Raw genomic sequence first — 24,210 nt, 5'->3', positions numbered from 1 at the left:
CGCCCACGCAGCGGTGCTCGAGGGCCTGACCCAACTGGGTGTCGGAAACCGAGCGTACCAATACGTCCGAGACTTTCTCACCGACCGGAAGTGCCGGATCAAAGTCGGCGAACATGAAACTGAATTTATAGAGCTGGGGAGCCGAGGCACGCCGCAGGGATCAGTCATCTCCCCTTTTCTCTTTAACGCGGCGATGCGCGGGCTCCCGGAACTGCTGTGCTCTATCCCTGGGCTTCACCACAGCCTTTACGCTGACGACGTGACGTTATGGGCAGCGGCGGATGATCCACAAGCTCTTCAAGAGATCATGCAACGCGGCATCGACGTCGTACAAGCTTATGCGGAGTCAAGGGGCCTGACGTGCTCACCGGAAAAATCCGAATGCCTCCTGATCAAGCCCAGCAGGAGTAGCTGTCCCAGGGGATTACCACGGAGAAGGCGCTTCCTTGAGCTTAAAGTCGGAGAACTTACCATCCCGGAGCGCCCCAGTATCAAAATATTGGGGCTAGACTTTCAGAACACGCTGCGCTGCGGGCTCATGTTAAAGAAACTCCAGAGGGCGACCAACTACACACTACAGCTCATTCGCCGGGTGGCTAATCGGCACCACGGCATGGGCGAGGGCGATCTGCTTCGACTTGTGCAGGCATACATAACCAGCAGAACCATGTACTCGACACCATATGTCAAACTCGCAGTCACAGATTTAGCCAAATTAAACACCATGATCCGACGAAGCACACAGGCAGCCTTGGGCCTTCCGGACCACGCGGCCACCGCAAGGCTAGAGGGCTTAGGCATGCATAACATGATCGAGGAGCTCTTGGACGCTCACCACACAGCCCAAGTCCGTCGTCTCTCGCTAACCCCGGCTGGCCGCACAGTCCTCCGGAAGCTCAGTCTCGAGGCTATCCCCGAAATTACAGAGTACGTTACGGTTCCGTGAAAGGTCAGGGGGCATATTTATGCCCCACCTCTACCCCGCAACATGGACCCCGAGTTCCATCAGGGCCGTCGGCAGGCCCGTAGTGAAGCCATTTGGCGACGCTATGGCTCGCAAGATGGAGTGGTCTACACAGACGCAGCCAGACACCCTCGCGGCGACCTCATGACTGCGGTCGTAGCTGATCACAACGGAGGACTGCTAGAACATACAACAATCACGGCTGGCCGAGTGGTGGAAGCGGAGGAAACCGCGATTGCCATGGCCATGCATGCGGAAGCAAATACCGTCATCAGCGACAGCAAGCAGGCCATCGGCAATTTCGTCCGTGGTAGAATTTGCAAAAAGGCGTACCATGTCCTCACACGACGCCCCCTAAGCGGCTTGAAAACCCTCGTGTGGACCCCCGCTCACGCGGCTGTGCGCGGCAATGCGTCGGCTCACAGTTTGGCTCGAGATCTCGCGCGCCGAGCCTCGTCCGCGGATGCGGACGGCGTGAATGAGGAGGAGACACACGAGGAACCCTGCGAGACTTATTATGAAATAGCCCATTGGTAACGCTTGAGGCGTCGCGCGCTCCCACCACCGGCCAAACAACTCGACAAAACGCAAGCGGTCGCGTTTCGGCGACTTCAGACAAATACATACCCACACCCAAAATACATTAACAAAATCACAGGGGGCAGGGAAAGCGACAAATGTAGGCTCTGTTCAGAAACAGGAACACTCACACACATAATGTGGGAATGCACCTCGCTCCCGTTCTCTCATCCCCCCGTCAGCAGCGAGACTGACTGGACAGCCTGGCTCAGTTCCGGGGACGTCGATCGACAATTGGAACTGGTGGACTGGGCGGAAAAGGCCAAGCAGGCCCAGGGCCTTACTTGAGCCCCAACACTCAGCCACGTCCCTCTTTACCCTTCCCCCTTCAATAAAGTTTATCACCACCTAAAGTTTGCGTCAAAGAGGTTCCGTGGTTGGTGCCACACACCCAGTGCCACATACCCAGTACCGTATGCTACATACCCAGTAACCCTGCCGGTCCCGATGGTTTATTTCGAACCCTGTTATCTCAGCACAGCAGCCCGACTATCAACCCTTTAAGCTTTCAACTACCCAGTGACATAAGTTGGTGATAAAACGGTCAAAAACACCGATAAGTACATAGCTCAATAGCTACCAGAAAGGACATTAATTATGCTAATAACGCTAATCGCATTAATACTTCTAATGGTAAGAAAAAAGGAAAAATAGCAGATAAAAGAAAGAAAGAAACCGTACGGATTGCTTATAAAGCTTTGCACATAAATAAAAATTCTTCACACATGTATGACACCCTGACAACTAATACGTCACAGATGGCGAAGCCGTATCAACGTGTCCTCACACCCTTGGGAAGTACTAGGCGTCTCGTTGCTGGCTTGCGCGGCCTCACTCTAGCGTTTCAACAACTGCTGCTGCCTTCGATCAAGGCCTTGACTAGCTGGCTCTCTTGACGGCTCCCACGCAGGCTAGGCTGCTGCACAATGTAAGCAGCTTTCCCCACCGCAACCGTGCAGGAGGAGGAGGAAAAGAAGGAAAGAAAGGTAGGGAGGTCAACCAGACGCACATCCGGTTTGCTACCTACACAGGGGGAGGAGTTTAAGGAATCAAAATAAACAAATGAGAGGTGGGAAGAAGGTACTATCAGTATGAACACGTGTGGTTGTCCATCACTTCGCGCATACAGTCAGTCACTGAGGCCAGTAGATTTCATGAACTGTAGCTGTGCCCACGTCACTTTCTAAGCCTGTACGCGTGGGGCCAGGGTCCGAGATTCTTACTCTCTGAAAATGGTGTGATGCCTAATCAGTTTAACACCCTCGAAAGAGCGTCGCGTTCGGTGTCATAAAGATTTTAAAATAAAAACACGCGCTCAATCGTCTCTTCAAAGTAGCATGTGTCACAAATCGAACCTTCCGGTGTGTCGAACCTTCCAATAAGGAATGAGCAGACTTTTGCAAAAGCCACCCCAAACCTGAGGCGGCACAGTAATATTGCATCACGGCTAGAGAAGTTTGATGGAATCTGCAGCTTCAATGGGGATTCAGCCGGTGGATATGGCATTTGGGGAAAATTGGGTTATTCCACAGAGTTTGTCTTATTTTGAGCAAGTAAACGAAAGCCACTCGCATCGTCAGCCCTTGAACTGTCCTTGAACTGTCAGTTTCTTTATAGGCTGACCGGGTGGCATCATCAGCAAGGTCATTTTCGACGATGCCACAGTGCCCCGGAAGCCATTGGCAGATGATGTCATGTCCGTTTATTAGGGTTTGATGGATAATATTTCTTGTTTAAACACCAGTTCACGATTCTTGCGTCGTAAGGCTGACTACAGATTCCGAAGGGCTGCCTTAGAGTCGCAAAAAACGACCCACTTTCGATATTTTACTTGTGCCATGTAATTAACAGTGATACGCAGGGCAACAAGTTCTGTTGCCGTAGACGTTATGTGGAACACTGTGAACTTAACTGTGACTTGTAAGGGCGAGATACCAGCGCCTGTGGAGGTGGTGGCTGAGACAGATACATCGCTGTATATATGGGTGTTCTTTGTTCATAAGCCTCGTTCAGTAATGACAGTGTAAGCTGACCTAGAGCCAATGTCGAATGACGCGCCTTCTTCGTAATTTCCGGAATCGTGAGGCGTACTTGTGGCTTTCGTCGGCTCCACATGGATAACAGTGGCCTTGCTGCTGGTGTAAAGCCTGACGGAAGATAGCCTTGGTGTGTAGCAACAAGTTTGGAAAATGTGGCTTGAGGTCTTTGTGCTGGCAGATAAGCAATATAGGTACGTGACACAGATGTAGAATGTGTGCTCTAAGGTTGTCAATTCTTATATATCTTGGAAAGAAGTAGTCTCTAGCAATCATGATTGTTGCATGAGTCGAGGCGCATCTTGGTAGTCGAAGACATGTCCGTAAATCCGGGCCCTGCAAATGTTCGAGGGTACGGATATTTGTTTTTCACGGGCCCGCAAAAACCGGGAAGCTGTACCACAAAAATTCCAGAAACAGTAGTCTGCACAGCTGCAGCATGGACCGTACCGAGGTGTCCCAGGTATTTCCGTACAGGAGCTTCTTCATATGTACCAAAGAAATTAGTTTCGGCTTCAGGTAGATGCAATGGAATCGGTATACAGTGGCGTGAGAAAAAAAAAACAGTTGCGGGTAAGTTACGGATTACATGAGCACTTAATTCAACACTCGACTGCCTTACTTTGTACTCATTTTACCTAAACACTCTAAACACGTATTTGATACTAGTCGCTCATGTTAACCAGATAGATTTCAGAATGTGTGTGACATCTCTTAAAGATAAGCATATTTTTATCGGTGCCTTTGTTTTTGAAGCACAACAATGTCGGACATAATTTTGCAGATAACTAACTTTTTCTTAAATAAGTTTTTCTTGGGGAAGTTGATATTTAAGCTTAGCAGCTATGCGTAGGCTATTTCCTGTGAGCCATGGAGTAACCCTCTGCACTATTTTAAAAGAACATAGAACATAGAACATAAACATAGAAATTTACAAAAAATCAAAGAACATAGAACATAGAAATTTAAAAAAGACGATTCAGACCTTCGTTTCAATGGCACTGATGTGCCCGGTGAGCCATATTGCTACTTCTTATTTTATGAAGAGACTTCTACTTACACACTTTTTTTTCTGCTCTCGATGCTGAAACGGCCGTCCTGTCAAAGCAAGACAAACCAGCTGAAGCTTTCCGCCACACGAGAATTTCCGAGCATAATTAACTGACAGGCAAGGGTTTGTCAAGGTATGAAATCGCCGAGTACTCAGAAACAGTCGCAATTTCTTTTCTGCTGGTTAATTTACCGTGTCACACAAGGACCGCCCTTTGCTGCTGGCTGAAAATGTTATTTTGCTTCATGGGTTTGTCGGTTCATTTTTGGCAGCTTAAAGAGCGGCTTGAAGTGTGCCAGTGAGTGCTGAATCGGCCATATAAGCAGAACCCATGGTTTTAACGCTCTCGATTTCTCGCAAGCGTGCCATGCATAATGCAAATGTCTCAATCTTATTAAGGCCGCAGCACCTTCCTCTGAAGCTGTTTCCAAGAAGAAAGGGTTGCTTGAACTTCGCAATCAGTAGCGGGCGAATCGCTTCATTAAGGGTCTCTTCAGATTGAAATTCTAGCACAAGGGAGCTTCAGAGTGTCTCTTGGTTTGTCCTCAAAATTTAACTCTGCGCGATCGGCTGTATTTTGTTTCATGCCACTCACAGTGACGCAAGTACCCCGTTTGAATCGGCATGACCATTAATCACCCAGGCTCTGAAGTGCCCCCTGCGGGCTTTCTTAGTGAAGACAGCTTGCAGAATGCACTCTGCGCTATAAGTAATCTCTTCGCGTTCTGCCTACTCCCCAAAGTACATAGGCTAGACAGTGGAATCAATTTGTTCTCACAGAAATGAATTGGCTTCTTCAAGTGGCTAAAAAGTACAGGGAACATGAAGGTCATGGAACTTCCCAGTGATATTCAATAAAAATAGGGCGAATTTCGATAGAGCCCCCGTCAGAAGAATTACGCGCTATAGTACTCGGCAGCTCGAAACTTAGAGGTTGAACGCGTTCTTTAAGGTTTGCACTCCAGCAAGTAGAAAGAAGTACTTCTGAATATGCTACAACCCTGATAACTGTAGAAAGGAGGAATAAGTATGACAGTGTGGGTGGCACTCTTGTTGCTTTTCTCTAAGTTTGCAGTTCTTTTCCACATAAAGCCTGCCTTTCGGGCTGCGTGAATGGTGTCAAATAAGTCAATGAAGTTACTCGATGGAAATAAAGGTGTCCGGAAATAACATCGACTCCTATTCAGGTACAACACCGAATCAGAAGTGCTTTATAAAAAAAAAATACGTATTGACGGGAGGTTCACATGCAGAAATTACGGCGTGTCGATTACTTGGGGTAGAAGTGGAGTTTCTGGCTCGATTTATTATTGAACTAATTGGAGATGGGACATATCTGGACGAGGGCAACGAAGTGTTTGATGGCTTCCCTATGTCCTTGTTAGTACAGTGAGTCACTGCCTTTGGTTCATCAATTACATTGGCATCCCCGGCAAGGTTTCGCTAACACGTGCGCTCACGTAGCTCTTTCCGTTCCTCTTTAGATGTTGCTTCATCTTTCTTGTCTTTATTTGTCAATTACGCACGCGATTCGCAATTATTATTTCACTTCCACAAATAATAGCAGTCTCCACGTCTGTTTCTCGATTGTGCTATAGAGAGAATATTTTTAGGTGCGGATTCCATCGCGTTATTCTCTGCATGCATAGCAGCAAGCCGTGGACAGGATAACTACACACCTGCTATACAATTTCTGGCACTTGTGCTTTCTTATGCGGACGCTGTTTGAATTTGGTGTCTGCTTCTCGTGTAGAACATTAACTATGACAGTGCAACAAAGAAAATATCTTCCTCGGTTCGCCAGGTACCGTGCCAGATGCATCGCATCGAAATCATTAGATCGTCAAAGTTGCATAATTTTGTGACCTCCACCCATTAAAATTTCGTCTCCACCATGTTTGCTGCAGGCGACATTTATATTGAAATACTGTTTATGGTACTGAAGAAAACGTGATTTTCTATGTCCCTTTCATCACAGATCAACAACTGTACAACATTACAGATTCATACTAAGTCCTGAACGTTATGCGAGAAAACATTACACTACAAGCCCCCACGCCAGTTTGAATATAAGATGAAACAAAGAAATGTGATCCTTCGAGGAAGTTTCATGTGCAGCTCATGTTTTGGAAGCCAGAACTTTTTCATCAGAAGCAGTTTTATACATACATACATTCATACATATATATATATATATAAGCCTAAAACAATATGCACTGCTTTGTCGGCACGAATGACTGTCAGCTCAACTGCACATTTCGTCTATTAGACAGTTTCATCAAGCGGCGACACCGACACTTGGAAAAAGAGCAGAGATTGCTGTATATCCGCACAGTGAGGCTTTCAAAAAATATTGCTCAAAAAGAAGTGCCCGATGCCATTATTGTCCGAACAAAATATATTGCTTTTCTGATCTTGTTAAAACATGAGCAACGTATTCTTGATATAGGCGTCCCTGCCACAGTGCGTTTGTTTATTTGTGAGCCGCAAATTAGATGGTCAGCGTGCAGACGTCAGTACAAGACTTGTGAAGGGGTAGAAAGCTAATCCGCGTACAATGACCATACTCTGTTTTCCTCCTTTCCTTTTTTTCTTTTTTTTTGGCAGCGAACCCTTGGGAAATCATTGCTGTGTTCAAGAAAACTTTCTCGAAGACGACATCAAAGCAACTTGGTGAAAAATCGACAGAAAAAAGGCATTTCGGCACTGCGAAGGTAAGGCGGCAGTCTGTAAAGTTCCTAGACATAATTAACAGCCCTCACTTCCACTCTGGGTGTGAACGAATTCCCATAGGATCGGGCTCCATTTACATGCCTTTTACTTTCCACGTACGATCACGTATTTTCTCTCATTTAACACTGCGCAGTTTATTTTACTTGTCTGAGGCCGTCCCTGCGTAAATTAAGCGAAATCGTTTCGTTCATTTAACAAATTTAGTATTACAGGCACAAAAGAGAGGATGTTAGTCATTTAAGATCCATGTGACCAGTTTCTTCGGAAAACTAGCTCTCTATTATTGCTGTCACGACCGTTATTCCTATAACTGTCATTACTGTCACGACGAAAGAAAGTGCTTGAGGACCTTCTCTGCTTCTAAAGTAAAAACAGTAGAAGCTAAAGACAAGCAATAAACAAACAAGATAACTCGATTCACACTATGAAGAGTTCTTCAGATGGAGTGCGAAAGATTAGCAGAAATGAGTGACTGGAGGTTGATAACAACTATGTGAATCCAACCACTATTTGTACGCAAAGAAGAAATTGAGTGCTTTCCTTATTGAGCAATCAAACTAATTATAGAAGAGACCGGAATTCGTTATAGGCTGAATGTGTTTAGTAAAAAAAAAGGAACGAAGCAAAAAAAATTATCATCGACGATTACGAGAATGCCTACTGCGAAACTTGGGCGCAGCTCTAGTACGTGTTTTCATTTCGCTATATATTGGCTGGCGAGGACAATCTCGCTCGTGCAGCGCGTTGCAAAAGGAGCGAAATACGGCGCGACTGTCTCGCTAATCTGAAGATCGCGAGAGCCAACGCGTGGGGCCAGCGCGAGGGTGACGCGTAGGCGGGGTTCACACAAGCTCCCAGAACTTTCAGATGACGCGCACTACTCTGGCCCCATCTCGTAGCCATCGTGGCCGCACTGCGCTTTTCTTCTCACGCTTTCTTCATACCCTCCTTCTCCGTTTTCCTCTTCGCGTCTTTCATCCCCTGCTGCGCTCCACGTTCGCTCTTTCATCCTTCACTGTGTTCGTTCGCTCGGTTACGCCGACGCCGACGTTCGCCGCAGGAATGGGCGCCTAAGACATGTGCTCTAACAAGACAAATTACCGCAAGCGGAGTCAAATTCACTTCCTACCGATATGCGAAACTCCGCAAGCAGGCTATCCTATGCACTGGACATGCCCCAACAAACATGGCCGACCTCCCGCTGGAACACTTGAGGCTAAGAGGTACCTTCTAAAAGCTCGCACGTTGTGAGGAACGATGAGCAGCAGTGATCGCACCGTCAGTCCCACAACTTTGACTCCTTGTGCATAATACTAGCCTCACGTCGGCCATCTTAAGTGATGCACTGTGTGCGGAGAAGCGTACTGGCAGGTTTAACGTTGCGTTTCATTTTAATACGGAGGTTCTTGCTCTAAGAATACCAGCGGAATGTTGTACACAATACATTTATGAGCGAATATCTTATTTTGCAGTTTGCCTCAGACACGCACAACACGATTTGATGGGCTAGTTTGTTTACACATAGACAAGCGCACATTGTCTTTTCCCGGTGTCCGTTTTACATTGCCTAACCACTGTTGCGAAGTATACCGCTTGTTGCAAGGCGGGGTTTCATGTATTAGAATTTTCCTGAATTTTGCCGCCGATTCCATAGGTAAAAGATAGTGTCTAATCAGCGTGCGTGCACGACGCTGATAGTGGTGTACCAGCTCAAGCAGTAATAACGACAGCAAAGAAATTGCTTTCAAAATGCTATATTGTCTAAACAGATCTTTCCAGCACAAAACTCCTGAGTGCCGCCAAGCATTAGAGGGAGAGCTACTTGTTGCATGTTAAGATGTCACGTTTGAATTCAGGCATCACGAGTAACTGTTTCTTTCAAAAAAATTTAGTGTTCCCACTCAAATCGCTCACGACTATAGCTCTGGAACGTACGCCAAGGCAACCGAATATGCTGGAAACTCCGATGAGACATGCATGTGTAGCCCGACCCACATAACCGGCAGATGTCCGCAGAAGAAATTTCGACGACGGACAACTGGACTAGCCGCCATTGTTATACTTCGACTATCAGTGGTCTTTCTTGGCCCGTGTTCATCTCGTAAAAAGTTAGGAATCTTAGAGCCCTTCCCCCATTGTAGGGTAGCAAACCGGACGTGCCCCTGGTTGACCTACATACCTACCTTACCTTCCTTCTTTTTCTCCTCCTTCTCCTACTCACACTTTTGGCACTGCTTTCTTCTTCACCGTCACCACAGCGTGACAATATTTAAGGAGCTGAGGGTATAAAGAACAGTGGACGCAAGAAAGCGTTAAAAGTATGTCAGCTTCACACGTTAGCTTCCCTTGTCGTTAGTGTTTACCGAACCATAACTACGCTTAAGTGCTGTATCGGGAAAAGACAGAAGCAACAAAAAAAAGAGAGAGAGAAAGAGATATGCCTTGTTTGGCAGTGGCTCACTCTGTCCTTGCCTTTTATTTTCATTTCTCTCTGATAGCCAAAAATCTTCGCAGTTGGCAAGAGTTGTCTCTCGCGAGAGCAGCGTCATTATTCTTGCCTTACCAACCGTGAAAATAAGGAGTTCATGTGGAGCTTCATGCTATATTTTAACTATTCAAGGTGCAGAAGTTCGTGGCAAGTGTCTCGGAGCTCGTTATTTCCGAAATAATAAGGTATTTTACGCCACATCGTTGTTTGGGTCAGTGAGCTTACGGGGAAAAGAAAATGGAAATGGTGTGAGGAGGGAAGGGGGGATATGGTTGTGGCAATTCAAGCAGTTATCACGATGGTAGAGGAATGCTTCCCACGAAATAAGATATCGGGTTTCGCTCATGCGTGATCCGCACACAAGTGCGTTATATGAGCTGGTGTGCTTTTAGATCTTTACTATATTGGGCAACACGGAAAGTAATTCAGGAATGAAGGGCAGTGTATTTACCGAAAGTGGGTTATATTATTTTCAGGCCCTGTATAGCTACATTTTTCCCCTTTCCGTAAAATTATTATAGCTGTAACGAAGTTTCTTCTAATCGCGACAGATACACCTATGTTTACATACCCACTTACGGTCGAACAGCGTTTCTGGCGAACGGTTTTACTTATAGCACACAGCACATAGCAAATAATGTACTGCGTTGGCAGTTCTCATTCAACGTGGTCTCCTGTCGTGTTATCTCAAATATCATTGAACCCGATATATTTAGAGATTAAATGCATTACCGTGCCATTATTATTTTCTTTTTATTTGCCGAAAGGGGGAAGGGGGGGCGGATGTTCGCATATATGCTCAGATGTCCGCACAAAGTAACGGTAATTTGAATGCCATAATTTTAGTTCTTTACAAAGAGCAGTTGCGCTTTCCCTTGCGTCTCTACATGCTGAGCAAATGATTTCACTGCACCTCATTATAATCCCATTTTCTTTCACCACGCCGAGGTACCCGCCGAACTGAGCCTGTTTAGTGGCCTTGAAAGATAAATTTTTGTTGCAGTGAAATACTTACATTAGAAGTATACTACTAAAGCCCGTATATGGAAATTAGCTCAAATTATAAGGGACGATCGATGGTACGGGCAGTGGCATCGCGTTTGTTGTTGTTTTATTGTTTTGCCCCTATTGCATGTCTTAGTGTTTGAACATGATAGAGCATTCACCATATTGTTGTTTGATTCTTCTGTATCTATGAATCTGATAATTTCTCTCAGAAAGCTTGCGGTTTCCATATATGTGTTATAGAGCAGCCGGAGACGCACTGCTTCCAAACTTTCCAGTGGAACCTAATTTAATCCTGTTACCTACCTCGCTACCCGATTGAAGCAGCAGCACGTGAAGTTTAACAATTCTATATTTTTTTTATATCTTCAAGTACAAGTACTTTTTCCTACAAGAACCGAATAAAATTATTTTACGCTTTAATGCATTTGTGGAACGTAGAAAACATGCAAAGCTTGGCCCATTCGTATGCGATTACTTAGATGAACCAGCGATGCCACAGCACTTAATAAAGATAACCGATATGGCGGTGATCAGACCGAGGGGAAGAAAGTCAGACTGGTGGGGAGAATGTGCTAGGCGACACTTCAGTTTATATGATTGTCGGCACTTCTTCAATTCTATGCTCATGTCTTTTTCAATGGCGCTCTTCCGAAAACGTCTGGCTTGATCTTCAAATGGAATAGTTTTCCGCAAAATGGCGGCCCGCGCCAGAGCCCGACGCAGAATAGCGTGTCAGCGATCCTCAGCCGAGACACGTCGGCTAGTAATGGCTCGATAGCACGACATCCGGCACTTCTCCGCCCTGAGGGAATGAATACGCACGGTCTGAATGACCGAAGTACTAAGCACAAATATTTCATTGTCCCACATTCCGGGACAGATGCACCCCTGTCTTCTTTGGTTATGTTCGCATTCTCGCGCCGTCCGCGACACGGAGTTGCAAGCACCGTCCCGTGATCCGCTGCTGCCGTCAGCGATCGGAGCCCGAATTCTCAAAGCTTTTTTGTCTGCAAGTGTTCATTCTCACTGGCATCTCACCTTCGCTAATAATGTGCGGTTACCAAAATTAGCTGGAACTTCATCTTACGAACAATTTTAGCTTAAGAACTTTCTGTGAATGCAGGCCAAGTTCCACACGTATACTGCGCAACTTGGCCATTGCTAGGATCTTATCAACATTTACGCACTGCAACTTAACCGCTCTCCACTTGTTTACTCACTTAGCCGCTGGAAGAAATACTGTCACTTATTCCGTTCGTTGCAATTAAATGTACACGCGTGTAAAGAAAGACAAAGTTGGGTGTTTGTGGGGACTTTATAATAAAAGACGAAGGCAATGATATGCTTTCAAGTTCATGTCACTACTGAACAGAACTTCTTTCGGAAAAAGTGTATAGTGAATAGCGTTCACGTGTGCCGGGCTCGAAAATTCCTTTGTACCCCATTTTGGTCCCCTATCTTTTCGGCACATCAGCGTCTGTATGGCGTAATGACATTCATATGTGTCTTTTGCAGCTCTCTGCCATTTATTCAACACGCTCGTTTCAATGTGTCTTTGTGCGTGTTCGTCACAAGGTGATGTATGCGTACGCCCTTCTGATTAAAAAAAAAATTATTTGCCATAAGGCCTTTGTTTATACAGGCCTCATCAAGCCATTCCTAAATGATTGTTGTTGTGCGTCATTCCTCCTTTTAAAATGGCGCTCGATGATGATAATATCTGAGAATCCACATTGAAACGGAGTATTGGTTCATGCAGGCAACCAAGCTCGTTATTTTTAGCGTTCTCGTATATCTTACCCCTTATGAACATTAAACAAGAAAATGCAAAGCGCTGTCTATCCGCGTGAATCCTGAGTTGATCATCTGTTCTTCGCCCTCCGAACATGGTCAACTATCGTTTAAAATTTCTGTAAATAAGAAAACCCTCTTTCCAGACAGCCAGCGGTATTTGCGCCTCTGTGGCTTTTTCCTTTTTTTTGTTACAAATTACAAGCTTTGTTTAATCGAATGAGAAGTTTATTTTTTATTTTGTGTGTATTTCAATAAACACCCGACCTCAAGCTTCCTATTATCGAATAAACCCTAGTCGTACGACTATTCCTCAGAAATTCACTAAGACGAGTAGCCCATAGCCTTGCTGCTATGCTGACAGAAATCTTAACCTTATACATTGCTTGGCAAGTGGCTGCATACCTAAACCAACGCGAAAGTTAAGGAAATGATTGCATAATTTCAGTTTATCTTTCTCCATATAACTCTCGGCTTTTTAGCTCTACGGTCTAAAGAGATGCGTCGGTGATTCATTGACACTCTGGTTATTCGTGGTTTCAGTTTTATGGCTATCACTGTGCAAAGCAATAAAAAAAATTCTTATTCATTGGAATAAAACAGACTATTTATCTGAGCCGAGTCCCAACAGCTCTCAAGTACGTGGCCTAGATACAACCTATTTAGAATAGGAACTCTACGCATTAAAGGTTAACAAAAATTGTGCTAGGAAAGAAAGAGGTGACCTTTTCAGAGCACAAATCATTCGTGCAGAAAGTGACAGGTCGCACCGGGGAGCCAGCCAGACAAGTTCGTTAACATGGGCACGCTTGCCGGCGACGAGCTGCCACTACTATAAAATTGTTTTGCCGTTACGAAGCACACATCCACAATCACCGCCGTGTAATAGGGCTGACAATTTATACCAATAACTATAAGCGATAAACGGCCACACATATGCGATTTGATGAAAGTGCTAAGTGCGCTAGAGCGGGTACCCCGGAGCGCTACTGGTTGGCCGCATGAAAACTGTGTGCCCGCGATATGCGAGAAATACCATGTGATGGCTCACTCGTGTGCGCTAAGGTCCCTAGATCAAACATGAAACTTTTTTTTATCTTCGGACCTTAGCGTGCGCCCTGGACAGTGAGCACCACAAACCGTTTCAGTGAGAAAGCAAGCTGTTTATCTGTTATTGGGCCGAGCGGCGACGATAACTGCATGCCAGGTCTTTCAACGGCGACTTTGGTTAAGAAGCACCATTCACCTTATCCAAACTGCAACAGCTCCGCTGGTGCAGTTTGGGTAAGGTGAACGGTGCTTCTCTCGGCAACCTCGACTTGTTTCGCCCGTCTATGACATTCCTTTGACCTGTGGCAAAAGGTATATCGGTCAAACAGGAAGGTGTGTGAATGACAGATTAGAGAGCACGCCTTGAATAATAAAAAGATGGAAAGAACGCATTTGGCGGATCAGGTGAACTCTTGCGAAGGATGTGAGGCATTATTTCGGGACTCAAACATTCTAGGTAAAAGGCGCAGTGAACAGGCCCGCTGAATACTGGAAACATATCCCATAAAAAATAGGGGCGAAGGTCGAATCAGTGAGCCTTCGTTAAGCCTGGACACAAAATAATTTGCATACCTTGACGCGCATATGAATTAGGCCTTTCTTGTTTATATATTCATATCTTGTATTTTTTTCATAAACGGATCTGCGCATGTGCCTGTGTCATATATATTTCTTGTCGACGTGGTCGAATAAACAGTTGAAAGCACCGCCTGTCCTGTGAATGACCTTCCTTTTGCGCCATGTTCCTTGTTTGCGCTTTGAAAAATATTTCTGAATTGGAAATATGGTTCAAAGAATGAGAAAAATGAGAAAATTGTAGAAAGGCGAGGTGAAGGTAAACAATTAACTAGAGAGCATGGAAAACAGATCTTGTGTTACGAGAGCATTTACGCCCGATTAACAGCAGGTCAGGTTTATGCGCGATGCTTGTAGTGTCATTAAGCTCATGGCTACATTCACCTGGCACATCCTGTGTAACTTTGTCATTTATTGTGATTACTGGGTTGTGTGCAATGCTTATTCAATCCCTGGAAACTTTCTCTTGCGCTCCTTGCATATGGAAATTGAGGAAAAGCTCAGAATTCGCAGATTCGGCATCCCACTTATTGCTTCCTAACCTGCCACGGTGGCTACTTGGTACGAAGCATCAGGCTGACCTGCTACTATCCACAAAGTAGTCGGCTGGGTTACCGGTCACGTGGCCGCATTCTTATGGCATCACAATAAATGAACGTTCATTCAGTTAGATTTTTATGCATGTTGAGAAACGTACACGGTTTAGGAACCAGTATTCGTGCAGAGGAATTAAAGAAATCACTGAAATCAATTCATTTATCCCCTGCCATGAAGCTTTCTAAATGATATTTTTTTTCCTTTTTACGCCATTTCGCATCGAAAAAAAGACGTTTATTTATAGATTGCAAAAGTTATTCATACACTCGAATATGGGCAACCCTACAGAGCTAGCTATCTTGCGTGTGAGCTACATCCACATATTGCTCGTTCAGTGTAAAAATGGATGAAGCACGTTTTTGTTGCTGCAGCGAGTATTGCATAAAAAACTTACAGCCTCCCGAAAGTGGTGCTGCAAGGGCATCTTATTCTGAGCTCAGCTGATCTCTTCGTAGACTTATATGTCTTGTGCAATCACAGTGATGGTCAGAATTAATGGTAGTATTGCTGCTTTTATCGGGGCCCTCCACGATGGCTCTTCCCATTCAAAGTTCGATGAAATACCATATCGTGGCGTTGCCCTTACTGAGAGTCTCGTAAAGACCTATTGGATGACGGCCAAAATGTCGAATCTCGCAAGCGAAAGTAGAATGAGTCTTTAAGTCGGTACGCAGGTAATCCGCTGCGATAACAGTGCGCGTGAAAGCATTCGATCTGAATCAGAAGATTTCTGGGGACTCGCTGGTCTTGAGCACATAAAGTCAGGCATTATCGATCGGCCTGGTATTGACACTAAGTAACGTGTAATTACCCTGTTTTCGTGTAATTGAGGCCTCTACCTCGAAGGCAAAAAAAAGAAAGAAAGAAAATCGTGAGAGTCACACCGAACTCGGGAGCCTCTTTGATAGGTTGACCTTTTTTTTCTATTTGTTTATACCAGAGGAGCCAGTTTTGGGGTAGACAGACAGAAGAGCCAATGTGGTTTCATTGTTTCTTATATCTAGTTTCTTGACCAGTTGCAGGCTAAGGCTGTGTGTGAGCAGAGGTCACAAATGTGCTGAAGCCTGAGGTCCTTATCAACCTGATGTCATGGGGGGGAGTAAAGAAGGGGTTCTATAAGTCTGTTGCTCAAGTTCTGACTGGATGGGCTGCGGTGTCTCAACGTGTCCCGATCTCTTGAGAGTATCGTGGCAGCGGCCTTTTCTTTGCCTTGGGTATTAATTGCGGAAATTAGGTATACTTGGGCACTTTGCCGCATCCATGTATCTTGTATTAGGGTCTGCAGAGAATTTGCTGCGAAGTGCTCGTGCTCTTTGCCCGTCTTCTTTCCATATAAAAGTTAAGATGCATATTGCGGGGTATTGGTCCCTCTGAGAGTGAGTCCCTTTTGTGCGTTGGGAGCCTCGATTTGTCGTCCAATCTCGCAGTTGTTTACGCATCGTAACCGAACATAAGTAATAATAATAATAATATTTGGGGTTTTACGTGCCAAAACCACTTTATGATTATGAGGCACGCCGTAGTGGAGGACTCCGGAAATTTTGACCACCTGGGGTTCTTTAACGTGCACCTAAATCTAAGCACACGGGTGTTTTCGCATTTCGCCCCCATCGAAATGCGGCCGCCGTGGCCGGGATTCGATCCCGCGACCTCGTGCTCAGCAGCCCAACACCATAGCCACTGAGCAACCACGGCGGGTACCGAACATAAGTAGCGTGCTTCTGCAGGTGGGAGTCAATGTGAATTTTTGTCAATCTGGATTGTTTTGTCGCCTTCTGCGCGTTCTTCCCATGTGTTTTGAAGAACGAATTTGAGGAATCGTTCCGTACATGCTTTTTTGTGAATTCCCAATGCAACCATGGTAGCTTTTTTAGTAATGTTTAGTTTTTCGATTTGTGCATTCTTCAGGGCCAGATAGGAAATGCAATACTTGATTCGGCTCGTGATGAGCGCGTGAACGATACGCAGCCTGCATTGCTCTTTGAATTGGTATCTTTGGTTTGCAGCTCTTTCAATGAGATGAATCACTTGGGTCGGCGATGCTTCAAGTTTGGGGAGTGTCGCGGCTCCCGACCTGTCTCCAAGGCCGACAATTCGCAACGACTCCATTCGTGGTATTTCGATTCCGTTAAGCTCCGGTCAGGTTGCTCGTGGGCTGGTGGTCTGCCTCGTGTTATCACTGTGCAAATGCATCACTGTGATTAAAGTCGAGCTTACCGACCCTTGATGCGTTCTCTTGTTCAGCACCTCGAATTTTTTCGTCTTTAGGTTGCCGGCTAAAATGGTGATCGTTCTGTCCGAAAAGAAGTATTGTACGTATCGAAACAATCCCTCACCACAGTCGTTCCCCTGGAGGTTGCGGAGTACCGCCTCGTGGACCACGTTGTCAATTTGACGTCAATTACCAGAATGAAGTACTGTTGATGTTTTGCTTGGTAGTCTAGTAGATCTTCCTTGAGTTCTGATACCACATCTAGCATGGAAAGGTGTTGCGTGAAGCCAAAGATTGGATTGGGCATCATAGGTTTGTATACGAGGAGAAAAGTAAGGCGTTCGTGCACCATGCATTCCATTAGCTTTCCTGCACACCATGTCAGAGGAATAGAGCGGAGATTCCCTACTTGAAGTAGTTTTTTCGGCTTTGGAATGATGATGATTTCGGCATGTGGCCATGCTGCTGGGATTTTACTCCTCTCCCAGCACTCGTTCATGTAATCTAGTAGATTGTTTAATGATTTCTTGTTGAGGTTTCGAATTATTTTACAAATGGCCTTGTCCATTCCGGGCGAGGTGTTTCGAGATGCAACGTTGCCAGTGCCGCCCCGATCTCCGCGTGGGGAACGGCTCTGTCCAAATCCTGATGGGGCGTGCCTTTGTATAGCTTTAGATTACTCCTTCTTGGGGTTTCTGCGCCCTTCAACTTTTTTTTAATTTCTTCCAATACTTGCTGCTCGGTAGATTAGCAATAATCTTGATGATAACCTGACAAAGATACTTCACTATTATCAAAGTAAAACAGCTACATAGGAATGTGTTTTTTTTATTTCTCGGTCTTATTATCTCCAACAAAGTGAAGGAATATAATTTCTGCCTGGAATGCAAATGTGTAAAACAGAATGCTTGTTTTCTGCCATGCATGCATGCATGCATGCGTGCGTGCGTGGCTGCATGCGTCCGTGACTGCGTGCGTGTGTGCGTACGTGGGTGTGGTGCGTCTGTGTGTGTGTGTGTGCGTGCGTGTGCGTGTGCGTGTGCGTGTGCGTGCGTGTGTGTGTGTGTGTGTGTGTGTGTGTGTGTGTGTGTGTGTGTGTGTGTGTGTGTGCGTGCGTATGCGCGTGTGTGTGTGTGAAGTAACTTGGGAAAAGTGGTAAAAAGATTCGGCACAATTGACAATATTACGGGGGAAAAGATGTAGAAAGCATACGACAAGCTGATTTCTCTTGTTTTTGATTGTGAAGAACAGTTCAAATAAATGAAACAAATGTTGAAGCGGTCGTAAATGCAGGAACATTGGCGAAACATGCAGAACACCACAGGGTGGGTGCATTAAAGCTTCCAACGGGACGTTCAATCAGTACCTAAGTGGTTGTACATTTGCTTTTTTTACGTATGCTGATTGACGTTCTGTGTGAATGGCGGTGAGGGACGTGTACAAGTTGAACAATTCTGACCTCTACAAGTGCATTTCCGTTAAATTATGCATTGTACCCTCCAATTGTGCTCACACAATAGGCTAAGGAAAGGACCGATTTGCGATTCCTCAGCCCGAAGTAAGCACTTAATGCTACGGCGTGCGTACGCGTAGCTCTTTTGTCCGCAATTTAGACACGCTTGTCTTATTAGATTTTCATCATGTAGACTGCGGTGACCTAATCATGCATGAGTAATTTACTGTGGAAGCGCAAGTTCGTGAAAAGACAGTGCCTTTTTTTGCGCATCTTGTTCCACGCTATATCTGGCGGCATTAAGACACACATTGCACGAAATCAAATAAAGGCTTCTCTAAATGATGTCGATTTTCCCTGATTTCAGAGAGTCAGAGAGAGATTTCTCTGCAGAGGGGCTGGCCGCATATTTGTGCATAAAATGCATTGATATATGTATTAAATGTGTATAATCTGTATTAATAAGTCATATTAATACATAAATGTGCTGTCCCCTGGTTACGCCACTGCTCCACATGGCAATTATATCGTATAGATGTAAGACTGTAACGGGTGCGCTCGCATGCGCTCTTATAAAAATTTGGGAAAAGAAAATAAGTTAAGGAAAGGGAAATAATACCAATATTCATTACGACGTTTTACGTCTCTAGTTTATCGTCGGACATATCAGCGCATAATACAACGCATGGCCCAGAGCATAACGCACCCATGATGCGCCCTACGATAACAGTACTGCGTATAATTCCGGCTTTGGGTTAGTCACCTCCGACATTGCTTTCACCGCAAGGGAATATATTTATTGAAGATGTGTCGGCGTTTTAAACTAATTTGATGTTTTTTTAAGCGGCAGCTGTGACTCAAGAAAAAACCAGAAATTTGTTACACGGCTCATCACCGCACATTTACGCAACGCAATGTAACTACACTTGTGTACAGAGAATAGGATGCATATTAGATAAATTCGGGTGGTGAGAAATAATCCGGCAGCCTTCACTGCCTCTCGTAGTCCTAGTGTGGCTTGGAGACGCTAGAAGATATCACTTTGTCTAATAGGGCTTTAGTTATAAGGAAATTCACGGCCCAAGCATGGTTCGCACTTATCAGCTGTGCATCTACGGCAGGCGTTTCTTTGGATATATAAGACGAATGGCCCCTTCTTGTAGAGATATTTTCACAGAGGTGAAAGGCAATGGATATAACCTTACTGCTGCCTGTTGACAAGGTTATTTTAGCATTTTTGGTGCTTATTATCACATCCATTCCTACCTATGGGCCCGTATTACGTGAATGTGTAAAAGATGCTGCTTCTTCGAATCACCCGAAATGCTATTAACAATGTGGCAATGAAGTGAGAACGCCGACGCATTTGCGCACTTCCCTGACGCAGATGAGTAATTCTTAATAATACTAGAAACTTCATTTGGTAGAAGAAACGTATTGGGCTTCGATTTTGCGCGTGCAAGATGAGCGTAGGGGCACTCCATATGCCGGGCGTTACCGTTGAGCAGCACACTCTAACAGTTTACACCCTTTGGCTTGCCCCTTCTGCCACACAAAAATAATCGTCATCTGCCTTGATGCGTTTCCTTTCTTTATCGCTGCAAGCCCGGAACTTTCCAGTGACGAACGGCACGCGCGTTATCAGAAGAGGCACTCCAAAGGGTGTAAACTGTTCTATGCTGATAACGCGCGTGCCGTTCGTTACTGGAAAGTTCCGGGCTTGCAGCGATAAAGAAAGGAAACGCATCAAGGCAGATGACGATTATTTTTGTGTGGCAGAAGGGGCAAGCCAAAGGGTGTAAACTGTTCTTAGAGTGCACCTCGGTGTTTAGCGACATTCCTCTTTCTATCCAGACGGCGAGAAATAGGCTCACAAGAAAAGCACTACCTTCGCGCTCCTATTCCGAGTCATTATGGCAAATGATAACATTTCTAGTACATTTTTGATATCTTCTTAATAGTAATTAACGAAATTAGCGTCATCTACCTACTTCCTAGTCAATGCGTGCGATTTCGTGTGCTCTTCAAGTGTCTTACGCATATGTGCTGGATAACTTTAATTTCACTTATTACTATCATTATTCGCTCTCGCCTTTCTGCTCCATCGCTGTAACATTATCCTCATTTTCTAGACCGCGCGGCTCATCTAAGTGCTTGGTGCTTCACAGGCCTCGCATCTTGTGATTTGACCGCATCGCACTCGGTTTACGCGTATTGTGGTTAGTGCGCCGCGCAGAGGGCGGTAGACTGAAGAAACGGCTACGCCACCACCACTTGAACTGCCCTCTCACCTAATTTTCGAGGAGGTTAACTCGAACGCAGCATAAAAGAGGCCCTCCGTGCACACACGTCGTTCCGCATTTGTGAGGTCCCAGCGCAAGCGGAACAAGAGAGGCAAAGTACTCGACCTCCTGTTCCCTCCAAAGTAATAGGCTCCTGGAAACGAATTTAACTCGGGAGCTCTACCGGGGGGCCCTTTGCTTCCCAACAATCCTCGTGGACACAGCCGCGTGGTGCATTGAACGTCCACGGCATATGCGCCACTGCCGGTGCGGGGGCAGCTATATAGCGAGCGGACCGGATGCGTCGACGCGCCGCTTCATTAAGCTGGCCCGACCAGCCGTCCTCTTTTGGAGGATGGGTACTCGCTCTCACAAATTCAATCACCACCCTTTTTTTTACCGTTGGAAACGGGCCCACGCTTTGGGCTCCATCCACTTTCCCGCTATTGCCAGAGTGCGCGCTCCGCCCGCTCAATCACAGCGGGCCTTTCAATGTCTGCGTAATACGCGCGCACGCCATAGGCGCTAGTTCACGTGCCATTGGCTCGCGCGACAATGCGCAATAGGAAGAGAACTGAGCACTTCGGCGGCAACTTCTTTCTTCCTCTATTGTCTGCGGGACTAAGCACGTAGAAACGTGCAGGAGTGCATTAGCAAGGTGGTAGCAGAGCGGTGCTATATACCGTGACGCAGCCGATGTAAGAAGGAGAAGCAAGCAGCTATACGTAACTATGATGAGGGTGCCTGGTTAGGTTAGCCCAGTGATAGTGTAATGAATTCGGCGTCTTCACCGTGCTAGTAGTTTTGTTTTCCTTTTTTGCCGGCACCTTTAGAGGCTTCAGAAGTCGCCTGTCGAATAACGTAGTAATGCCCCAGCGGCTACCGTGCGGTGGTTTAGAAAAATGACGGAGACCTCTATCAGCATGGTCATTGTTTTCCTTTGCAATGACTTTCCGCCAAACACAGAGACGTATATCCACTAAAATAGACTAAGCCGTTTAACAAAGGCGCCAAATACCTGTTAGAAGAATTCTCAGGTTAATATAGCTTAGAAGACACTCTGAATGTCCAAAATTCTATTCTTCGAACAACTGTGAGTTTTCCGTAATAATGAAGTGCAATTTAAGTGCGGTTTCTGTTAGGGATATTCTAGCAGTCTCATAAATCATATCAGGAAATTTCCCCCATAAGGAATGCCACAATAAAGTGGGAAACTCTTCCTCCATTTGCTCTTTGAAAAAGAAAAATAGAGAAAAGAGAACTTCGCCAGGGGCGTGCTTACGTACAGTGCTCGGAGATAATGAGCAGAGGGGCACTGTACACCTCCCCGTATTCTTTTTTATAAATGTCGTTTACGGCGCATGCAATACAGCGACAAATTTCCACGGACTGAATAAAAAAAAGGAGCACAAGGAGCTATACATACCAGGCTTTTAAGCCTCCCATATAGCGCGCTGAGTGGTTTCGTTGAAGCACGTTCGAAAATGATTGGAGCTCTCATCGGACACTCTTAAATCCCAAAGCATTAGGACCTGGCGAACGAAGCCTTGCCTTTTTTTTTCTGGAGTCTATTTTGTCCACTACCACTGCGTCAAGGAAATGGTCGCAAGGCCGAGTGAACCGCGTACTGTCAAGTTCTAGCAAAGAAAAAGAATGCAGTTAGGTCGAAAGTGCTATTTACTGTAAAATGGGATCATTGCTTGTAATAGAGTTGCGGCAGAGACGCGATAAACTCTAGCTCAGCGTTTTTTTGTGTGTGTGTTTTTATATGGGATAAAAACAAGGGTGGACGTCTTTTCAGTCAACTGACTGCAGGAACTGATGACTACCCAAAGCTTCAAGCTTGGTTGGCCGCTGCCTGAGACATCACTGTGAAATATTTTTCCGCTTTTCTTGCTGTCTTTCCTTCCTTCTTCTCTTTCCGGATTCGTCTTAAAATTGATTACATCATAAAGACTCTCTTTCGCCTTTAAAGTGATGTACAGAGAAATGATGGCTTGTTTACCCTTTCCAGAGAGTTTTTCGAAAATGAGCAGTGCATTGTTTTATAAGCTTTCGTCTTCGTGATTTAAAATATACGGATTATTTCGTTTGGGGAAACCTGTGCGCACTTTATGAAATATTTCTATGTGTGTGTAACGAAAGTTTTAGGAACCATCCGAAAATGAGTATGTTTGCTTCAAACCTTTATGTTGTCATTGTGAACGCCACACTAACATATTCAAGCACAGAGGCTGCCCATGAGTAAATATATGCGGCTTGCTATTCGAACACAACTTACTTTTAGCAATTGAACAAGCTGTATTGGCGGAACGAATGGAGAAAAAAGCAACTCGAAAACCTATAGTTCATCCTTGCGGAATTTCTTGGGACACTTATGAAGAACGCATGTGTGCGAAAATAAGCCGTCTATTACTTACGTGCTAGCTGTTCCTGCTTTCAGACCTAAATACACTTTGTTGTAAAGTAAAATATTCAAACATTTATAGTCGGTATGTGGCAGCTATAAAGAAGTTAATTTGCTGGAAATACTTGTGCCCGCAAAAACTCCCTAGGCAATGCCTTCTTCTGTTTGAAACTCCACTACCAGGAAAACCAACAGTACAACCAGAATTTCCTGATTTTCTGCCCTGCCCGCAGAAATGTGTGAGGGCACAAAATACTTTATGGCAGTCCTTCGACAAAACCTTTCAAGTTGCAGATAGCTCAAACATTTGTGGGCGTACAGCGTATTAACCGATGTAGTTAGTTCAGAAACGAGAAGCAGGGAAGCGTGCTATCCCACGTGCAGGATGGGGCGCAATCCAACCGAAGTAGGTGGCCGCCCCCTCGAAGACTGCCAGTGACGCATAACATTTTTATTTCAATGTTTGAAAGAGAAGTAAGTTTTGTGTATGCTTCTGATGGCGTCAAATAGGCAATCTGTAACAAAATTGAGTGTTAATCTTATGATAATTGTGATTATAGGTTGGGAATATGTGACTACATAGCTAGCGAAGGCCGACCGATAGATTCCTGTTTGTACAAGAAGCACATTGTTGTCGCTTGCATTGCTCCTCGAATTTCAATTGGTTAGGCGCTCTGCGTTTCACCAAAAAACACGCCGGTCTCACAAAGGCAAATAAGTCGACATTTCTGTGGCACATCTCTAGAAAGCCGTCATGGCAGCGAAAATTATTGGTGATGATAACCGTCCAGATGGTTTCGATCATTATCTAGCAGTTGAAACCGTCAAGTTTGTCCTTGTGTTGCCCTTTTCTTTGTCCCTGTCTGTTTGCGCACAAAAAAAGTTTTTAAATAACGTCAAGAAACGCAGGTTGTTCCAGACTATTTGGATGCTAGTCAAAGCGACGCTTCACATCGATCAGAATGCAGTGTCTAGTTTTATTT

General features: G+C 45.2%; 1 protein-coding gene across 1 annotated transcript in view; it reads left to right on the top strand.

Annotated features, from left to right (window-relative positions):
* LOC135898411 (uncharacterized) overlaps positions 1–24,210 on the top strand; it is a 379,518-nt gene that overhangs the window by 99,456 nt on the left and 255,852 nt on the right. Inside the window, exon 2 of the mRNA XM_065427330.2 lies at positions 7,238–7,344. Coding sequence (XP_065283402.1) covers positions 7,238–7,344 — 107 coding nt within the window. The remainder of the gene's footprint in view (positions 1–7,237; positions 7,345–24,210) is intronic.

The sequence above is a fragment of the Dermacentor albipictus genome, chromosome 4, assembly GCF_038994185.2.
Source record: "Dermacentor albipictus isolate Rhodes 1998 colony chromosome 4, USDA_Dalb.pri_finalv2, whole genome shotgun sequence".
Taxonomy (NCBI): Eukaryota; Metazoa; Arthropoda; class Arachnida; order Ixodida; family Ixodidae; genus Dermacentor; species Dermacentor albipictus.
The sequence above is the reverse complement of the archived record's forward strand: the minus strand, read 5'-3'. Positions and strand labels throughout refer to the sequence as shown.